We start from the raw sequence: 18,128 nt of genomic DNA, 5'->3' as shown, positions 1-18,128 counted from the left end.
TTAAGGGGGGGGGGGGGGGCGCCAAACGGGGAAGATAGTTTTAATTGATATGTTAGCGTTCACAGTTCATAAATATATTCGCCACGATGGCTAAAGCCCTTGTACGAACTTAAAGCGATTTCTATGTTCCCGCATTTTGTTTGCGTATTTTCTCTTGTAGTGAAGCGTATTCAGGAAGCCCAAGTAATTTAAAAAACGTTGAACCGCTCCTAGCTTGCGATCGCTGCCCGAATGCATTATGTGTCACCGAATTCTTTTAATTCCCTCCCTTCATCGATATCATTCCTCTACTTATCGTCCCGTCACTTCTTAGCTCCTCGGCTGCCTGGATAATCCACCTGTCGGCAGGTGTCCGCATTACGGGCCCGTCACAGCCCCTTCTTGCCCTAAATTTGAATTTTGACGAATTGCACCCGAGTTTGCTCTCTAACCCGTGACTTAAAGGAGCCATGAAAACAAAATACAAGTTTGTTTTATTCGAAAGATTTCGTGTTTTACGGTGTCCCCAGCGCTTGCGTGGCAACAAATGATGCCGTATTCACTGAGAAATCAATTTACTTTAAAATATTGATTCTCCCGCCAAATCGTGTGTTTTGGTGACGTCTGCAATGCAGTCATAACGGCGCGTACACAAACGAACTTCCACTGCGCCATTCGACTCTGCAGCCTTGCTGCCGTCAAACCTCCCAAATGGCGCTAGCATACGCAGCCCTCCGCCGTTGCTTTGTTTTTGACCGTATTTACACCTGGCTTGTTTTTGTTACGGTCGAAAGTAATCGCTTCATAAAACATGGGGTATGCTTGACAAACAGGGTCACGTAAGGAAACGTCGCTTAGGCCAATCGGCCAGCGTCGTGTACGACAACTCCGAAACGCCGGACTGCTGTGCAGCTAAAAGCTAAAACAAGCATAGTGCGCCCAGTACCAACAACAGTGCTCATTCGTACTTCTATGTTTACGTGTATTTTCGCAACTTGTGTTGTTTCCCGCACAATTCTTACTGCTGAAAAATAGATATGCATTACATTTAGGTGCAAATAGCTCTTTCGGCAAGCTTATAAGCTCTGCTTAATTGGAGTTTACTTTTTCCGGCCTCCTCAAATCGCAGAGCAGGCTGGTATGACATCACAGGTTCTGTTCCGGGAAATAAGCTGGTGGGTTGCATGGACATCCCCTTTTTTTCTAATTACATAGCGTATTTGAGCGCAGTTTACAATAAAAGTGCTGTCAGTATGATTCTAACGGGGCAACCTTTCGAATAAACCGAAGTTGTGTTTTCGTCTTCGTGGCTCCTTTAAGTCTCCCGCCGTCAGCGTCGCTCCTATAATCCCCGGTTTCATTGCTTGTTGGGCGGACGAAAGTTTTCAGATTTCACGAGCGATACGCATTGGTTGTACACCGAGATTTTACACCGTGTAGAGTGCTTGCCGAATGCACACAAACGCATACTAACTCTACGCTCGATATTCTACTCGAGCTCGGATCAGCACTGTCCCTTGTAGCGACATTTATATTATTCTATCCCTTCAAGCATTTCCTTAGTCAAGTAAATGGTGCCGTTTTGTGCACGCCTGCAATATTTATTTCGAATTCTTCATATTTATCTTAAGCCGTACGACGGGGCTTCTATGTACTGGTTCGGATCCATTCCGTGCTGCCGGTAAATTGCGCTTCCGCACATACAAGCGGGTAGTAATCAAAGTTTCAAAATTTATTTCAAAAATACAATGATGTGTGACTACATAATGTAGGCATGCAAGAGTAGGCATGCAAGAAAAGATTAAGATTAGAATGTACCACTTTAGGATAGCAGCAAACTTCATTGAAAACTAGAGCTACGGCGTGAGGGTAGTATGTGAAATGACGGCTTATTCTGCCTGGTGGTTTTGTTAGCGTTTTAGATGCGACTGCATCTCATTCACTCGCCTTGTCCCTCCATACGGCGTTGTCCGTCCACACCCCTCCCCCATTCTCCTCGCCGCGCGAGCTGCGCTCTCCACCGCTCACCCTCTCTCCTCTCCGATAGCGAACATTCTCTCGCGAGGGGAATTGGATTGGATTCGATTGGCTTGGCTCGGCTTGGCTTGGATTGGATTGGATTTGGGTTAAAGTGAATTGTGTTGGATTGTGTTGCGTCATAGCCGCGCCACGTTGCGTCATAGCCGCGGCAGGGGGTTCACGGCACGTTTCACGCGATGGGAGAATCAACCTAACGGAAACAACAACGGAACCCTTTATGCGTCGCATCTACACAGGGGTTCCCGCGAGGGGAGGTGGGAGAAATTTTTTCCTTTTGAACTTTGAAGGTAGGTTAAACGTTCGAACGGGTAATGCCGGGAAATAAAGAATGACGTTTGGTAAACAACCAAAGCAGTCACTAACACAAATTCACGCACTTATTCGCCGGTTTAACACCAAACTAGCCTTCTCTATTGAGTGGGTACAGTCGTGAACCCCTTCTTGTTACTGGAAGATACATGTTTGGTAATTCATCGCACAGGGTCAGCTGATTTCTATCGCTCACCTCCTTGCGCCACCTGCCGGCTCTCGGCGGCAGCTTCGCGCTGTGCCGGCTTCAAGAACGATGCTGCGCAAAAAAAAAAAAAAAAGTCACACATGTAAAACTTCAAACTTATCACTTTGTCTAACTCACGTTAGTCAAGTCACGGTAATTTCTCGCTCGGAAAACACAATTATCCAGCGACCGCCGATGCGACCGCTCAAATGCTTCGCGCCTGACAAGAAAGTGACTTCCAACGAATTGACCGGTTAGAGCACGAAAAAGCAGTTGTCTCGAAGTAATTAAGTTTTCACGAAACGTGCTGCAAAAACCATCGCCAGCACGAAGTAACGCGGACAACACAGTAGTAGACGGTGCACGATATATGGCCTATGTGCACATAGGAAAAACACTAGGTTCCTCATTAACGAGATTGGCTCCATACTTTTCTGCAGTATGCTATAATTTCCTATACCATGTTTTGAACTATCTGCACCGCTATATTAAAAAAAACCCTTTTACCACCCCTTCCTAAATAAAGTTGAAAAAAAAAGCGCGAAAGATTTCCCACATCAAAACTGCGTCAAAAGTGCGTCAAAACATTCCAAAAAGGGCATTCAAACTTCACTCAAAGTGCGTCCAATCGACCACCGTATGTTCAAAGACCTAAATCACAAACGGAGAACGAACCCCGCACTAAGTAAACGCATTCCCGAATGATCTAAATGTATAAGATATGTGATTTATGAGATAAAAGTATACTATCGTAATCTTTCTTCATGATCGATTCTTGAAAAACTGTCGTATCTAAAACCGCTCCTCTTTCCCGAATTTACGTAATTGTTTCGAAGTAATTTAATCCCGGTTTCAAGGACGCACTGTGTGTTCCGCCATCGTATCAGAGCTTTTCGGTCGACCAACCCATATCCGTCCCAATAAGAAAGCTTTCGCTTTAAAATAAACCTGTGGTTCAGTATAAAACATTCATCTCTGCTCCTGTGCCCATAAGCGACTGAGCGCTCTTCGGGACTAAGCCAACTGGTGCTTCCCAACCGGCTGTTACAGGCGTCAGCAATTACTTCTTGGCCTTGGCTTTGCAGTAGCGACAGCAGCTATCGTTGGCGGGAAATTCAACTTGCTCACCGTCCGGCTTAGGCGCAGCGGCATCTGAGGAGTGCGGCGCGTCGACACCGCTGTACGGCGAGGAGGGGCGGCTTCCCACGGCGAACGCCAGTGCCACGCTCAGGACCACACCGAACACGATCGCCAAGAGCTTGACGCTGAAGCGCCTCCGGTTTGGCTCGGGTCCTTCACTGGCACTGGAAGGAGGGGCACATAGATGACGTCAGTACAGGTGGGAAGGGGGGGGGGGGGACGAATACACGCATACGCTCTAAGAAGTCTCCATAGGTCGTCCTCACCGTAGCTCGCCAGAACGAACACTTGAAGTGACCGAGTGTTGAAAATTCAGCGAAATCGAAAATGTCACGCAAACCTTGCGTGTTCTCGCTGCGCACGTCCATTTTTTCAGTCAAATCGTTTTCTCGGACTCATCATTCGCCGCATTTGCACACTCGGTCACTTCCAGTGGTTATTATGGCGCACTGCGGTGAAGGAGACCTAAGGGCGTTGCGAAGATCGTGCGCGGAGAAATGGAATAAGATTAAAGAGAGGAAAAATCAAAGGCCCTTTCTTAAGAACGATGGTCAAAACGCGAAGCTGTTTTGCCTCTGTCGAAATGGCGTGATCGGATAGACGCCGGCTTCAGAACGCGAGGGACCCAGGTTCGATTCACGCCACTTTTTTTTTTTTTTTTTTTTTTGAGGCGCTTGATGTGCCTTTGTGGAAAGCCATTGTGTAAGTTGGATTTCTTGGTGTGCACTTTGGGCGTAACGATTTAGATTTTGGACTTTGAAGAGATCGGCTCTCGACCAGAGGAAGCTTCGCGTTTCAACCACCGTTCACTTCACCCACTATCATTATCGTCGTCGTCATTGTCAAAGAAAGTTGGCTTTTTCTGCCGTGCGTTTCTGGTAAATGTCACCTTCATTGAGGCGAAGAAGGCCTCGCTTTAATAGGTGAGAAGAGTTAACAGAAGAAACATGACAGACAGGATGATGACCATAATAACCATGATAACCGTGACATGAAAAATGCCCTTCTATTCATCGGCTTTTGCAGGTCGTCGTACACGATAAAAAAAAATATTTCAACAACTATTTCGATACTGGAGTTTACAATCTCAAGTCACATCAGCCCGCACAGGAAGCCATGAAGGGCTGGCCTGATGTGCACGGGCCTTATAGCTTTTAGCACCAGCAACCACCGCGTCTTTTTTCGGAGGCCATTAACTCGGCTGATAGGGCGAGTATAGCCCACCGTATGAGGATGAAATGGAAGGTTTAGCCTTTGGATCTTATGTAAAGTTCATCGAGGAGCTCAAAATCACTGCCTATGTACATTTTCCCTTTTTTTTACTTTGTGAGGCTTTTAGAGCGAAGCGGGATATGGCTCGGCGACAGGCAAATCCGGTGGTCCTGTGCTCGCAGAACACTCATCCAGAACAATCCTATGCGCAAGCGTGAATAAGCGGTTGAAAGTCCGGGGAGGGACATTGGCTCGGTTTATCTTTCGCGGGAGGGCACCCGCGCAGCGAACTCCTGCGCGAAGCACACCTAGCTAGAGAATACCGTCGCTGAAGAACGCAAGTGAGCAACGGCGGCCATTTTGGTGTTTATCAGTGTTGCCAGATTGCCGCTTTTGCGGCGTCACCGCTAACTTTGACGTGGTCATTTGTTAACAACACTGCCGAAGACGCAGAAACACAGAATCTTCGGGCACAGTTCTGCAGCTTAAGTGCTGCTAAGCTCGATATCTTTGATTCGCGTTCGGAACGGCGCCAGTCGCGCGCCGCCGCAGAGCAGGGAGTACAAGCTGAGACTACCTCAGTTGACCGACCGAAAACGCATAAACAACAAAATGGCGGTGCCCATGAACCGTCGCAGTGGAAGCAAATGTCAAGGGATGCGAACTGACCAATGTTCACGGCGGCGGCACGGAACATTAGGGGAAAAGAGTGCTGATACTCTGTTACCTTATGTAGTGGCACTACACAGAACAGTGACAACGCCTGGCAGAAGCGTGCGGGGGTGCGGCCGGGATAGCGTTAACGTGGTGAATGAGAAACACCGGCCACACGTTATTCCGAAATTGTGGGGCCACGCGTGGGCGAAGTTTAGGGAGCTTACGATAAGAGACGCTGCCAATAGGCACGGGAATGAACTAAAATAACGCGGCACGTAACGCAATAAAAAATGGCAGCATCTCCACTGCGTGGATGATGGCGAGGGTGCGGGGTACGGGGACTAGAAATGACATCCAATTTGCGCACCGACCGTCATCCGATTTGAGCCGTGAGTTGCACCTTGATTATTCCCTAAATGAAACTGCAACTGACTGCTCAAATCGAATTTCGCTTGATTTTTGCTTGACGGTGGTGTGCACACTGATGGACGCGGACGGACATTGGGAGGTCTTGGACGTCGAGGGAGTAAGACGTTTGACTCTCGGGTACTAGCTCACGGTCGTAGCCCAATGGGTAAGACGACGGACACTAACTCTGTCTTGCCTACCAGACACAGGCTCGAATCCTGCCGGTGCCTGTGGGATTTTTTCCGATTGTAAATGCCATGCGCACGGACGCAGACGGACATTGTGCGGTCCTAAGGTGCTCCGTACCTAAAAAAATAAACCGTTTCCACTCAATGGGAAAGCTGTTGGAAATAAAGAGCAGTGATTCGCCTTAATGGGCTGTAGTGCCGTTATCCGCTTACTGCTACAACACAATGTCATTCGAATTTCCCGCCTTCGCAGAGCTCGCGCTCCCTGTGCCTGAACTGCGCCAGCACGAGTCCTGTTATTGTTGCGCTTGCTTTTCCTCCCACAATTGCCGGCGTTGCACTGCCACTTTTTTTCGCTTACTATCGTAAATACCAACCCAACGAGCGTTTCTAACTAAATGAATGCGGGCGCTGCCCATTTTGCCTCCAATGTACCTGCAGTTTTATTTGCGCTAAATAACGGAAAGATGTATGACAAGCGCCAGCGGTTCACGAGTTTCGAACGGTTATCACTATATAAAGCGCTTGCTTTTTCGGGGACGCCGCTATGACGGTACTCCGCTACGGCGGTACGCCGTGAGGCTCTACTTGGGTCGAGCGAGCAAGCTACGACGACCAGTTAAGCGCCAGAGTGCTCTACACTTAAAAGACTACGAACCACTAAAATAACACATTTGTAAACACCAACCGTACGTTATAGCTTCACCGTTTAACCATCTATACGGAGTGCATCTGCGCATTTTTTCTTCGCGCTTTTCTTAAGCTGACGCAAACTTGTTTCAATGAAACACTTCACCCGGGTCGTGTGCGCGCAATACGCGTGTGCAACGCTGTCATACGGTAGCAGTGTTGGGACTGTCACGGTTAATACTTACGGTTCTGGCATCGGTGCGTCTGCGAAAGAAAGGCGAAAGCGTTAGTGCCACGGACATACCCGAACACTGAGACAAGCAAAAGTAAACCTCGACAGTATGGACAATAGACTGACAAGGTGTTCTGGGGGGGCTGTAGGCAAGACTGCCTTTAATTCCTTAATGGCATTGAAGTCCTCATCCACGAGAAGTATACGCAGAATTGATCATAAAAAAAAACATGATCACAGGACAGCCAAAAAGTTTTAAACAGGTCTCCATCCCGCACCGATAAAGTGATTAAAACGACTACATCTAAGTCACTGAGGCCGAACAGAAGAGTTATTTCAGAGGAATCAGTAGACAGCGCTTGGTGTATACATTGCCCCCTCCAGAGTGCACATCATGATTACCATCATCATCAACAGCCCACTAGGTCCACTTCAGGATAAATGTATACCTCTCCCATGAACCTCCAACCGCTCCTTTCCTGCGCCGTTCGAGTCCATTGTTTGCCTCCGACTTGCCTTATTTTGTCTCTCCATCGAACTATTGGCATTCCCCTTTTAGAGCCATCTCTTGGCATCCACTCTGTTACCCTAATTTTCCACCGGTTGTTGGTTCGCCTGATTACGCGTCAAGCCCAAGTCCTTTTTTTTCTTTATTTGAACTACGATATATCTTCTACTCCAGTTTGCTCTCTAATCCCTCAACGTAACTCCTACCATTCTTTTCTTGGCCCGCTGGGCCGACCTAAGTTTGCTCACGATTTGTTTAGTAAGGCGCCAAGTATTCGCTCCATATGTCACCGGCAGGATGCCTTGGTTTTATATCCTGCTTTTCAGCGATACAGCATTGTCCCAATTAAGTTTATCGCGGCCATAGCCCGTCGTTTGCTTTACTCCGCCACGAATCCCATAAGCTAACACACCAGCAGAAAACTGCAGAAATAGAAAACTGCAGAAGTAGAACACTGTTGGCGCGTTTCCATATATAGTACAGCGATAGAATCAATGGCAACTGTACGGAGATTTCGCTCTTCTAAACGTCGGAATTTTACAGTGAAGTTGTCTTGCGCTAGATTCTGACCAAACATAAGCGCGTTTATCTAGCCGCACCGGCAATGAATCGCGCGCGTTGGCTGGAAAGCTAGTGTAAAATGCGTACTTGGTGAAATCGCCGTAAATTAGTTACCGCTGTGTATCTCAATGTAATATAAATATCTTGGTGGGAGGGAAATCATACAAAAATTACCACTCAGACGACTGTACCACTACGCCGAGTTCCATTTGCTTGTCATGACTAATTGATTTGATTGGGTCGCGGGTTCGATTCCCGGCCGCGGCGGCCGCTTTTCTGATGGAGGCGAAAAGCAAAAACGCCCGTGTGTACGAGATTTCGGCGCACGTTAAAGATCCCCAGATGGTCAAAATTAATCCGGAGCCTTCCACTACGGCGCGCCTCATCGCCTGCATTGCGTCGGCGCGTTAAACCCTTCAATCAATCAATCAATCAATAATTGATTTGATTGATTGTGGGGTTTAACGCGCCGACGCAACGCAGGCGATGAGGCGCGCCGTAATGGAGGGCTCCGGATTAATTTTGATCACGCTTGTCATGACTAATTTACGAGGAAGTTGTAAGCGTTACGGAATTCTCTTCTGCTGCAATATACACAGCCGTCAACGGAAGGAGTACGGTTACACAAACCGGCTGTAGCACAAGTTTTGTCGAAGCTATACCGAAAAAAAGTTATACGAGAAATAATTTAATGAACATAAGTAATTGCACAACTCATTCTGGTTATCCAAAAATACAGCTTCACTGGTCTACCATTTATAACTCCTCCAGTCCATAGTAACGACGTGCAAACTGCTCCACAGAAGCAAATGGAAGAGTGACACCAACTCCAGACGCCGTCGATTTTGCGTGAAGGGCCACTTGTTGCTTTAGCACTCGAATCATTACGTATTCACAAATGTGTTCCAGGAGCTATTTGCGGCGTTTTCAACGCCCAAATGATGCGTAGCTGCGTTAAAGCGAAATGCGCTTGTTTTTGCGCGCGGAGCCGTTCGCCTAAGCATTCAGCCGACGAACCGCAACAGCAAGTTATCACCGTGAACTCACGCACACAACCCACGCGGCATGTTTTGGTCCCAGAACGCGTTAAGTATGCTAGTTCGCGGAATCGTCTTAAATTGGCGGCATCGACATTCGTTTCGAACTTGCATCGTATCGAGGCCATTTTACGTCAGCGTACCATATTACATCGCCTTCTCAAACCTGGCCGCGCTAGATGCACAGATCGCGGAACCTCCCAGAATAGGCGACATCTTCCCCCCCTTTCATCAACAGTCGCTTTGATCTGACACAGCATCGAGGCTGTATTCAGCCCACCACAAACCAGCGACTTCTGCTCTTACGAATGCCAGAAACACAGATTGCGGAACCTTGTAGAATGGGCGACGTCTGCGCTTTTTCCCTCGACATTCGCTACAAGCTTACCCGGCATACAGGATGTAATACGTCAGCGCAGCACGTTCGAGCGCCTTATGAACTGGGACCCCACATTCGAACGCGTTCGATACACGCACCGGGCGCGGCCTATCGCTTCACACGGACACCACCCCCGGTGAAGTGGCGCGTTGCGCTCGCTGGCTGGAGCGGGTGCTCACCTTTCGACGGTCCCGGTGGCGGGTCCATGCCGCCAGGACGTCGGGTTTTTCCGAGGCGAAGGGGAGCCGCTGAGCGATGCCCACCGACGGCCGGCCTCTCACATGCGCGTGCTCCTGCTGCCACGTTCGAGAAGCCCACGCGCCTTCCTCTGCCTCTTCTCCTTCTACGCTCTGCGTTTTTTTTTTCTGCCCGGCAAAGCTCCGGGACGCGTATAGGCGTTTCCTAGTCAGCACAGCCAAGCGACGCATGGCACCATCTAGGGGAATGTTTGAAGCTATGTCCACATGCATATGGCCCTCACTTAAATCGCTCGGTCCCAATAAAGTTTATCCTCCTGCCCCTCCTCAGAACCGCTAGGTCTATATGACATGATGTGTGATGTGCTGTAGAAATGTCAAAGCAGGCTATTAAAAAAAATCATTAAAAATACCGAAAACAAACGTAAAGCACCACAAGTACAATTAAAACTAAAGATGTAAAAATAAATAAAGGAGCCTGGAGGTGTACTCGAACCACCGCCTTTATTAACCTAAAGCCAAGGTGAAACCTCGGCACCACCACAACGGCAGACGGTCCCGCCTGTGTCAGCCCAGTCTTAAACAAATGAGAAACAGAGCGAGATCTCGTTGTCTTAGCCATCGAGCTAAGTGCCTACGCGGAGACGCATTAGACAGACAGTGCACTTACCGAGCACATCTGCGGGTTTACACCCAACATTTTTGCGAAAGCCATGTGACAGCGCCACTCAAACTCTCGCGCCGCTTCGCAGTCCACCCACTGCACGCGTAGCGGCCGTGTTTGAGCATTGCGCATGGGCTAGGAGTTTGTATAAATTAAAGGACGCTCTCACCAACGCATAGCATCTCCCTTCCCCTCCGTCTCCGCCGCCGATCTGCACCTCCATCGACAGCAGCAGATACGGAGGAGACGTGAGGTAGTATAACATCGGATAGAGCTTTATTTTATTTTATAAAGAAAAGTTTCTAGTCAGGTGCTTCACCACTACAACTCGACCAACCACTCTTCATAGAACATGCATTGATTTACCTTAGCGAAGAATATATCTGTGAAGTAATAAAGGTGGTGGTTGGGCTTTTCACTTGTCTCTGGTTTCACACTTTGTAGAGCCGCGTATATGAATTCAAGAGACGTCGAAAGGTAATTGTTGTGCGTGTCGTTTACAGCTTCGCTTCCCAACTACCTGCTATGGTGGATTGGACCGCATTTTTGGTAATCCGTTCAGCATACGTCCTTCTGGGCATTTTCTTTAAACTGGAGAAGCAGTGGTGTGAGTGCTTGTGGTTTCTGAAAAATATTTTTCTGGGTGGGTATTTGTCAGCTACGGGATAACAGAGATGCTTTTGCAGTAAAGAGATCTTTAGAATGTAGGAGTATGTCCGCATGGTTGTTCCGTCGGCAAGTAGTAATTTCCTCTAAAATGAAAAAACGTTGATGAGCGATGCATGCGGCTTCACGCACGACGAGTGGCAGTTCTCAAGGCACGCGGCAAATGAAACCTGAAGTCAACGCCACGATATTGGTGAATATATGAACAGCAACACACCCACTCATGTCGATTGACGCGGAACGACGACAGCTGACATAACATCCCCCTAGCGAGGGGCACGATCAAATGCAGAGCATTTCCGGGGGCGCGCGACGTTAAGTAGTTTGCGTTACGTTAATGTTGTTGCTTGTGGCAACTGCTGACGAGAGAGCGCTCGTCAGCAGTAATTTGAATGAGTCAAGGATATAAGGCACGTCCGTAGCCTCCCATTCTGTGTCGGCTTTGTGGCGCAGTGGGTAGAGCACCACGTACATAGCGTTCCGCCCGCAGGATCGAGGGATCGAAACCGGGCGCCGGATAGTATTTTTTTTATATAGTAGGGAGGGGTGCGGTGCGGACTACGGACGTCAACGCGGGTGACATCGTGAGTTACTGAAATGCTCTGCATTTAAAAAAACTCGTAGTGTAGTAGTTCCGCTCCGGCGAAGCGGACATCCTAACATGGGTTCAAATCCCGTTACCGATATTTTCATTTTCAGGGGTTTGTCGTATTTAAATAAAATTAGTAGTGGCTTAGCTCTTCTATGTCAGGATATGCGTAGCGTGAGCTAAGGTTCAGCAATCCAGTCAAGTGTAGTCCAGTCCCTTCCAGTCAAATTCAGCCTAATCCAGTCCAGCACGGCTCTTCACGAGCCACGTGAAACGCCTATCAAGCGGCTCCAGTGCAGCGTGAGACTTTTCTACTGCGCAATTGAGGCGCACACCTGGGCACTCGCCGGCGCCAGTGCGTCTGCCACGGCTATGACGCAACACAATCCAACAAAATCCACTTTATTCCAATCCAATCCAAATCCAATCCAATCGAAGCCAAGCCAAGCCAATCCAATCCAATGTCCCTCGCGCTTGCGCAGAATGGCCCTTCATGCTTGAAACTGCTCAACCTCGGCCAGTGTAGCTTACGCTACCATAACATTTGTTAACACGCATATAATCTATTTATGGCATCCTTATGCCTTATAAACGGGATTACGGGTATTTTTTAAGTGCGATGCACTTCTTAAGCGACCCTGAACCTGCGTCCACCGGCGATGTCCGCATAGCATACCCACGTGGGGGATTGGCCAGGAATCTCCTCGTCTTCCTTGGCAACGGGGGGAGATGGGCGCGCGCTGCCTGGCCGCTGACATGGCACATACCCACGTGGGGGATTGGCCAGGAATCGGGCGTGAGAAGGGCTAATGCACCCGCTTAAAGGAGTACTGACACGAAATTTCAAAGCTGAGATCCGCTCTAGCAATCAAGTACAACGACAACACAAATAGGTGTCTGTGAATAAATGCATCTTTCTTTCTTTGTAGTTGTGTGTGTGTGTGTGATCTCTCTTTCGCGAACATTACCGAACCGCGCAAATTCAACTCGTGCATTCGCACTTTCACATTCTTCCCCTCGGGGAAATGCGGGGAATTTTCTTGCCTTTTGGTCAGTTTCAGCTACTGCTTCTTGTACGTTTTTGCGGGTTTTTCCCATTTTAGGTCGGGTTCGGGTATTTCTGTTGAATATTTTTCTACACCGTGGTTTTCAACCATTACAGGTCCGTTTTGGCTGTTATTTATTTAAGTTCGGGTGGTTTTGTATGGTTTAGGTACGTTTATGCTGTGATATAACCTTCATCAGCAAGCTGAGGTGACGGCGAGGCATTTACTTGGCAAAAGTTGATAAAGACTATCGTCTTTTGACGGCATTTGCAACAAAAGGAGCAGATACGCGGCCAATTTTTCTTTACGGTGCTAGTTAGCATTGATAGAGTCTTTAGAAAATTTGGCCCAGAATTACTCTGATTGGGTCTTCCCGGCTGGCCGCTTTTCATGTAATGATGATGATTGGTATGACGATTATGATAACTCTTTTTTGCCCAAGCGCAGTGTCTCGAGTTTCGTCCGACGGCACTCCAGCTGAGCGCTACAGCCGTGGCTAGATTGCCGTCCGACGACATTCGAATTTTAAATGCAGAGCATTTCAGTAACTCACGATGTCACGCGCGTTGACGTCCGTAGTCCGCACCGCACCCCTCCCTACTATATAAAAAAATACTATCCGGCGCCCGGTTTCGATCCCACGACCCTGCGGGCGGAACGCTATGTACATGGTGCTCTACCCACTGCGCCACAAAGCCGACACAGAATGGAAGGCTACGGACGCGCCTTATATCCTTGACTCATTCAAATTACTGCTGACGAGCGCTCTCTCGTCAGCAGTTGCCACAACTGCAACAACATTAACGTAACGCAAACTACTTAACGTCGTGCGCCCCCTAAAATGCTCTGCATTTGATCGTGCTCCTCGCTAGGGGGATGTTATGTCAGCTGTCGTCGTTCCGCGTCAATCGACATGAGTGGGTGTGTTGCTGTTCATATATTCACCAATATCGTGGCGTTGACTTCAGGTTTCATTTGCCGCGTGCCTTGAGAACTGCCACTCGTCGTGCGTGAAGCCGCATGCATCACTCATCAACGTTTTTTCATTTTAGAGGAAATTACTACTTGCCGACGGAACAACCATGCGGACATACTCCTACATTCTAAAGATCTCTTTACTGCAAAAGCATCTCTGTTATCCCGTAGCTGACAAATACCCACCCAGAAAAATATTTTTCAGAAACCACAAGCACTCACACCACTGCTTCTCCAGTTTAAAGAAAATGCCCAGAAGGACGTATGCTGAACGGATTACCAAAAATGCGGTCCAATCCACCATAGCAGGTAGTTGGGAAGCGAAGCTGTAAACGACACGCACAACAATTACCTTTCGACGTCTCTTGAATTCATATACGTGGCTCTACAAAGTGTGAAACCAGAGACAAGTGAAAAGCCCAACCACCACCTTTATTACTTCACAGATATATTCTTCGCTAAGGTAAATCAATGCATGTTCTATGAAGAGTGGTTGGTCGAGTTGTAGTGGTGAAGCACCTGACTAGAAACTTTTCTTTATAAAATAAAATAAAGCTCTATCCGATGTTATACTACCTCACGTCTCCTCCGTATCTGCTGCTGTCGATGGAGGTGCAGATCGGCGGCGGAGACGGAGGGGAAGGGAGATGCTATGCGTTGGTGAGAGCGTCCTTTAATTTGTACAAACTCCTAGCCCATGCGCAATGCTCAAACACGGCCGCTACGCGTGCAGTGGGTGGACTGCGAAGCGGCGCGAGAGTTTGAGTGGCGCTGTCACATGGCTTTCGCAAAAATGTTGGGTGTAAACCCGCAGATGTGCTCGGTAAGTGCACTGTCTGTCTAATGCGTCTCCGCGTAGGCACTTAGCTCGATCGCTAAGACAACGAGATCTCGCTCTGTTTCTCATTTGTTTAAGACTGGGCTGACACAGGCGGGACCGTCTGCCGTTGTGGTGCCGAGGTTTCACCTTGGCTTTAGGTTAATAAAGGCGGTGGTTCGAGTACACCTCCAGGCTCCTTTATTTATTTTTACATCTTTAGTTTTAATTGTACTTGTGGTGCTTTACGTTTGTTTTCGGTATTTTTAATGATTTCTTCTGTTAGTTAGCTTAGCTGAGGTTAGGTTAGTTTAAATTACGTTAAGTAATGTAGGGCGAAGTAGTGCCAGACGCGGGGGTAGCCGTCGCTTTAGTGGAGTGCTTATACGTCGGACGGCACTCTAGCCAAATTTTCGCCCAAACCTGTGGGAAAGGAGGAAGAGGAAGTGTAGTGGTGATGATGATTATAATAATAATATAATGATGATGACGATGACGATGTTACTTAGTGAATGCACCAAGTTTGGGTCGGCCAAAAATCAGGGGTATGAAGAAAGATGTTCCGGGCCTGTCTGACCAACCGGGACACCAATCAACACTATCGCAAGGGGCGCCATAAATATCCTTCTCCGCATCTTGCCCTTATACGATGTCAGTCTGCAGCCTGACATCAACCGCAGGCTAAAGTATTCCCCAATCCTGGAACATTCAGCCACAAAACTCTAAGGAAATCGCTGCAAAAGGTGCACATAGCAAATGGAGCACGCATTCACTGGCTATTTTTGCGCTTATGCTGCTTGCCTGCTAACTCTACCAGCGCATTTGTGTTTATTTTTACCCTGGAGCAGTGGAAAACCTTTTTGCTCAGCTCCGATGCAGAAGTAGAGCAGGCACACCACAATGGAACTCTCTTGGCTATATCCATCACAAGGCAAGATGCTAACGAGATACTATACCGAGAACGCTAACAAGCTGCAGCCTTGCATTTGTCTGACCCGCAGAATCGACATAAACGCCTTCCAGGCTCGTTCCAGAGCAAAACATTAGCAGTGGCTTAGCTCGGCTATGTCAGGATATACGTAGCGTGAGCTAAGGTTCAGCTGGTTATTCTTAGCTTTCCTGGTTGTCTACGATTAGCTTAATTATCATGCTTACTGCTGCTTCAATGACACACACGGTATAAGCATTATGTGACACATGTATATTTATCAATCGACCCCGGCGCAACGTCACCAATCGCCCTAGAGCTAAGCTGGTTCCACAGGCGCACGACGGTGTTGCTGCGACGCACGAGCCATCGGTTCCACACCCGGCCACCCCTCGCATGATCATCGAGTGGACCGGGCCGCCACGTGCGGAACGGAGGTCGCCGAAGACGCTCGGCGCATAGGGTGTGTGAGAGACACCGGGCAGCGAGAAACGTTCTGGGCGCCGTGTAACATCACTGCTCCTCGCGCATGCGCAGCACGGCTCTCGAGAGAGAGAGAGAGACAAAACTTTTTATTGAACTAAGGTGGGGTGGTTCCTCATTTCAGGTAACCATGTGCTGTCCCTGCTCGACTGGCCCTCTCGACCAGCAGAAGTTGATCTTGAGGGAGGGAGCTGGACAGCAGTATCTCCCACTGCTCCGGGGTAGGGGAAGGAAAAGGGGCTGGCAGGTCTGGGTTCTTGACACACTCCCATATTATGTGCCGTAGAGTGCCTGGTTGAGTACAGAATTTACATTGTGCGTCGAATTGTGTAGGAAATAACAGATGCATCCTGACTGGATGTGGAAACGTATTTGTCTGTATTAGTCTGAGTGTGGTTTCTTGGTTCCTTGAGAGCTGTGGGTGTGGTGCCGGGAATGTTCTTCTACTGAGCCTGTAGTGTTGAGTAATTTCGTGGAAGGTTCTGAGTGGCGTGGGTTCCGGTGTCTCCTCCGCGGCCTGGTGGGCGAGATCTCGGGCCATGAGATGGGCGTGTTCGTTGCCTCTCATGAAGGAGTGGGCCGGTGTCCACACAATTGCCACCTTCCTGTCCGGCGTCTTGCTTTTCAGGATGCGTAGCGTCACAGGTGACACCCATCCCGACATGAAGCTGCGGCATGCCTCTTGTGAGTCTGTGACAATGGTCGTGGTGTTGGTTTGCGTGAGGGCGAGAGCGATGGCAAGTTCTTCAGTTTCTTTGGCTGTGGCTCTTGGAATGGATGCACTGGTCAAATGCTTACACCCGTCCGTCACCACGGCCACCATGGCTCTTTTAACGTTGTAGTGGGCTGCGTCGGTGTAGGTCGTCGTCGGGACTCGGGAGTAAATCTGATTCAGCGTTTTTGCGCGTGCTTCTCTGCGACCTTGATGGTAGTTCGGGTGCATGTTTCTAGGTATCGGGTGGACTATTATGGATTTGCGCCACGATTCCGGGATCGCCTGCGACTGGGGCTGGTCTCGTGGAACCCACTGAAGTTTTGTCAGTACACTGCGGCCCGTTCGTGTACGAGCGAGCCGTGCCCTTTGATTTGACAAGTGGCCCTCAACGAGTTCCGATACAGTATTGTGCAGCCCCATACGTAGTAACTTGTCTGTGGATGCGCTCATGGGTAATCCAAGGGCTTGCTTAAGTGACTTGCGTATGAGCACGTCGATCTTCTCCTGTTCCGTTCTACTCAGGATGACGTATGGAGTCACGTAGGTTATTCGTGAGAGGACGAACGCTTGGATAAGCCTGAGCGTGTCGCTCTCTTTCATGCCTCTGTGTCGGTTCGTGACCCTGCGTACCATATGCGTGACCTGTTCGATGGTCTTGGTGAGTTGCTCTACCAATGCATTGTTCTTGCCGTCCGCCTGGATGAGCAGACCCAGAATCCTGATTGATTTGCTTGGCTTGATGTCGTGCCCATCGAGGGTGATTTGGATGTTGTCGACATCTTTATTTGTTCGGCGTCTCCTCACCACGAGAAGCTCAGACTTCTGTGGCGAGCACGACAGCCCACATCTATTTGCGTACTCATTTACAGCGTCGGCGGCGAGCTGGAGTGTGTCCTGCAACCCTCCTAGGGAATCGGGGCCCGTCCACAGGGTCACGTCGTCCGCGTACAGGGCATGGCTTAAGTTAGGTATTCTTCTCAGCTGCTCTGGGAGATCCAGGAGTGCGATGTTGAAGAGTAATGGGGAGAGGACTGAGCCTTGGGGAGTCCCTCTACTCCCGAGAGTGATGGGATTAGAGGTGACGCCCCCGATCTTGAGTATGGCTTTGCGGTTGGAAAGAAAATCAACAATGTAGTTGTAGGTCCTCTCCCCGCATCCTGTTTTGGCCAAGTTTTGAAGGATCGCCTCGTGTGCCACGTTATCGAAGGCTCCTTTCAAGTCCAGAGTGAGGATAGCCCTCGGGGAGTGACGCGTGGCAGGGACGAGGACCTCCTCCTTCAGTTGGATGAGCACGTCTTGTGTCCCGAGATGTTTCCTGAAGCCAAACATTGTGTCCGGCATTTGTTGTGTTGCATCAAGGTGGTTTTGTAGCCTTTTCAGTATAATTCTTTCCATAATTTTGCCAATACAGGATGTTAGCGATATCGGTCGCAGGTTCTCAATGTGTGGCGATTTGCCCGGCTTCGGGATGAAGCGAACCTCAGCCATCTTCCATTGATCCGGGAGTTTTCCTTTCATCCAGAAGGTGTTAAAATGTCGGCTCTCGATGAGCCACGCGAAACTGCTCAACCTCGGCCAGTG

General features: G+C 48.9%; 1 protein-coding gene across 1 annotated transcript in view; it reads right to left on the bottom strand.

Moving 5' to 3' along the window:
* The window catches only part of LOC144153308 (uncharacterized), a 340,475-nt gene extending 322,440 nt beyond the window's left edge, over window positions 1-18,035 (bottom strand). The window contains exons 1-6 of the mRNA XM_077684958.1: window positions 16,434-18,035; window positions 10,335-10,424; window positions 9,647-9,817; window positions 5,595-5,608; window positions 3,644-3,819; window positions 2,525-2,587 (exon numbers count right to left, since the gene is read on the bottom strand). Of these exons, the coding sequence (XP_077541084.1) occupies window positions 2,525-2,587; window positions 3,644-3,819; window positions 5,595-5,608; window positions 9,647-9,817; window positions 10,335-10,424; window positions 16,434-18,035 (2,116 nt within the window). The remainder of the gene's footprint in view (window positions 1-2,524; window positions 2,588-3,643; window positions 3,820-5,594; window positions 5,609-9,646; window positions 9,818-10,334; window positions 10,425-16,433) is intronic.
* Window positions 18,036-18,128: the final 93 nt, after the last annotated feature.

Source organism: Haemaphysalis longicornis, unplaced genomic scaffold (genome assembly GCF_048455015.1).
Source record: "Haemaphysalis longicornis isolate Haplotype H1 unplaced genomic scaffold, Haemaphysalis longicornis Haplotype H1 scaffold_9, whole genome shotgun sequence".
NCBI lineage: Eukaryota > Metazoa > Arthropoda > Arachnida > Ixodida > Ixodidae > Haemaphysalis > Haemaphysalis longicornis.
This window is presented reverse-complemented; position numbering and strand designations above follow the sequence as displayed.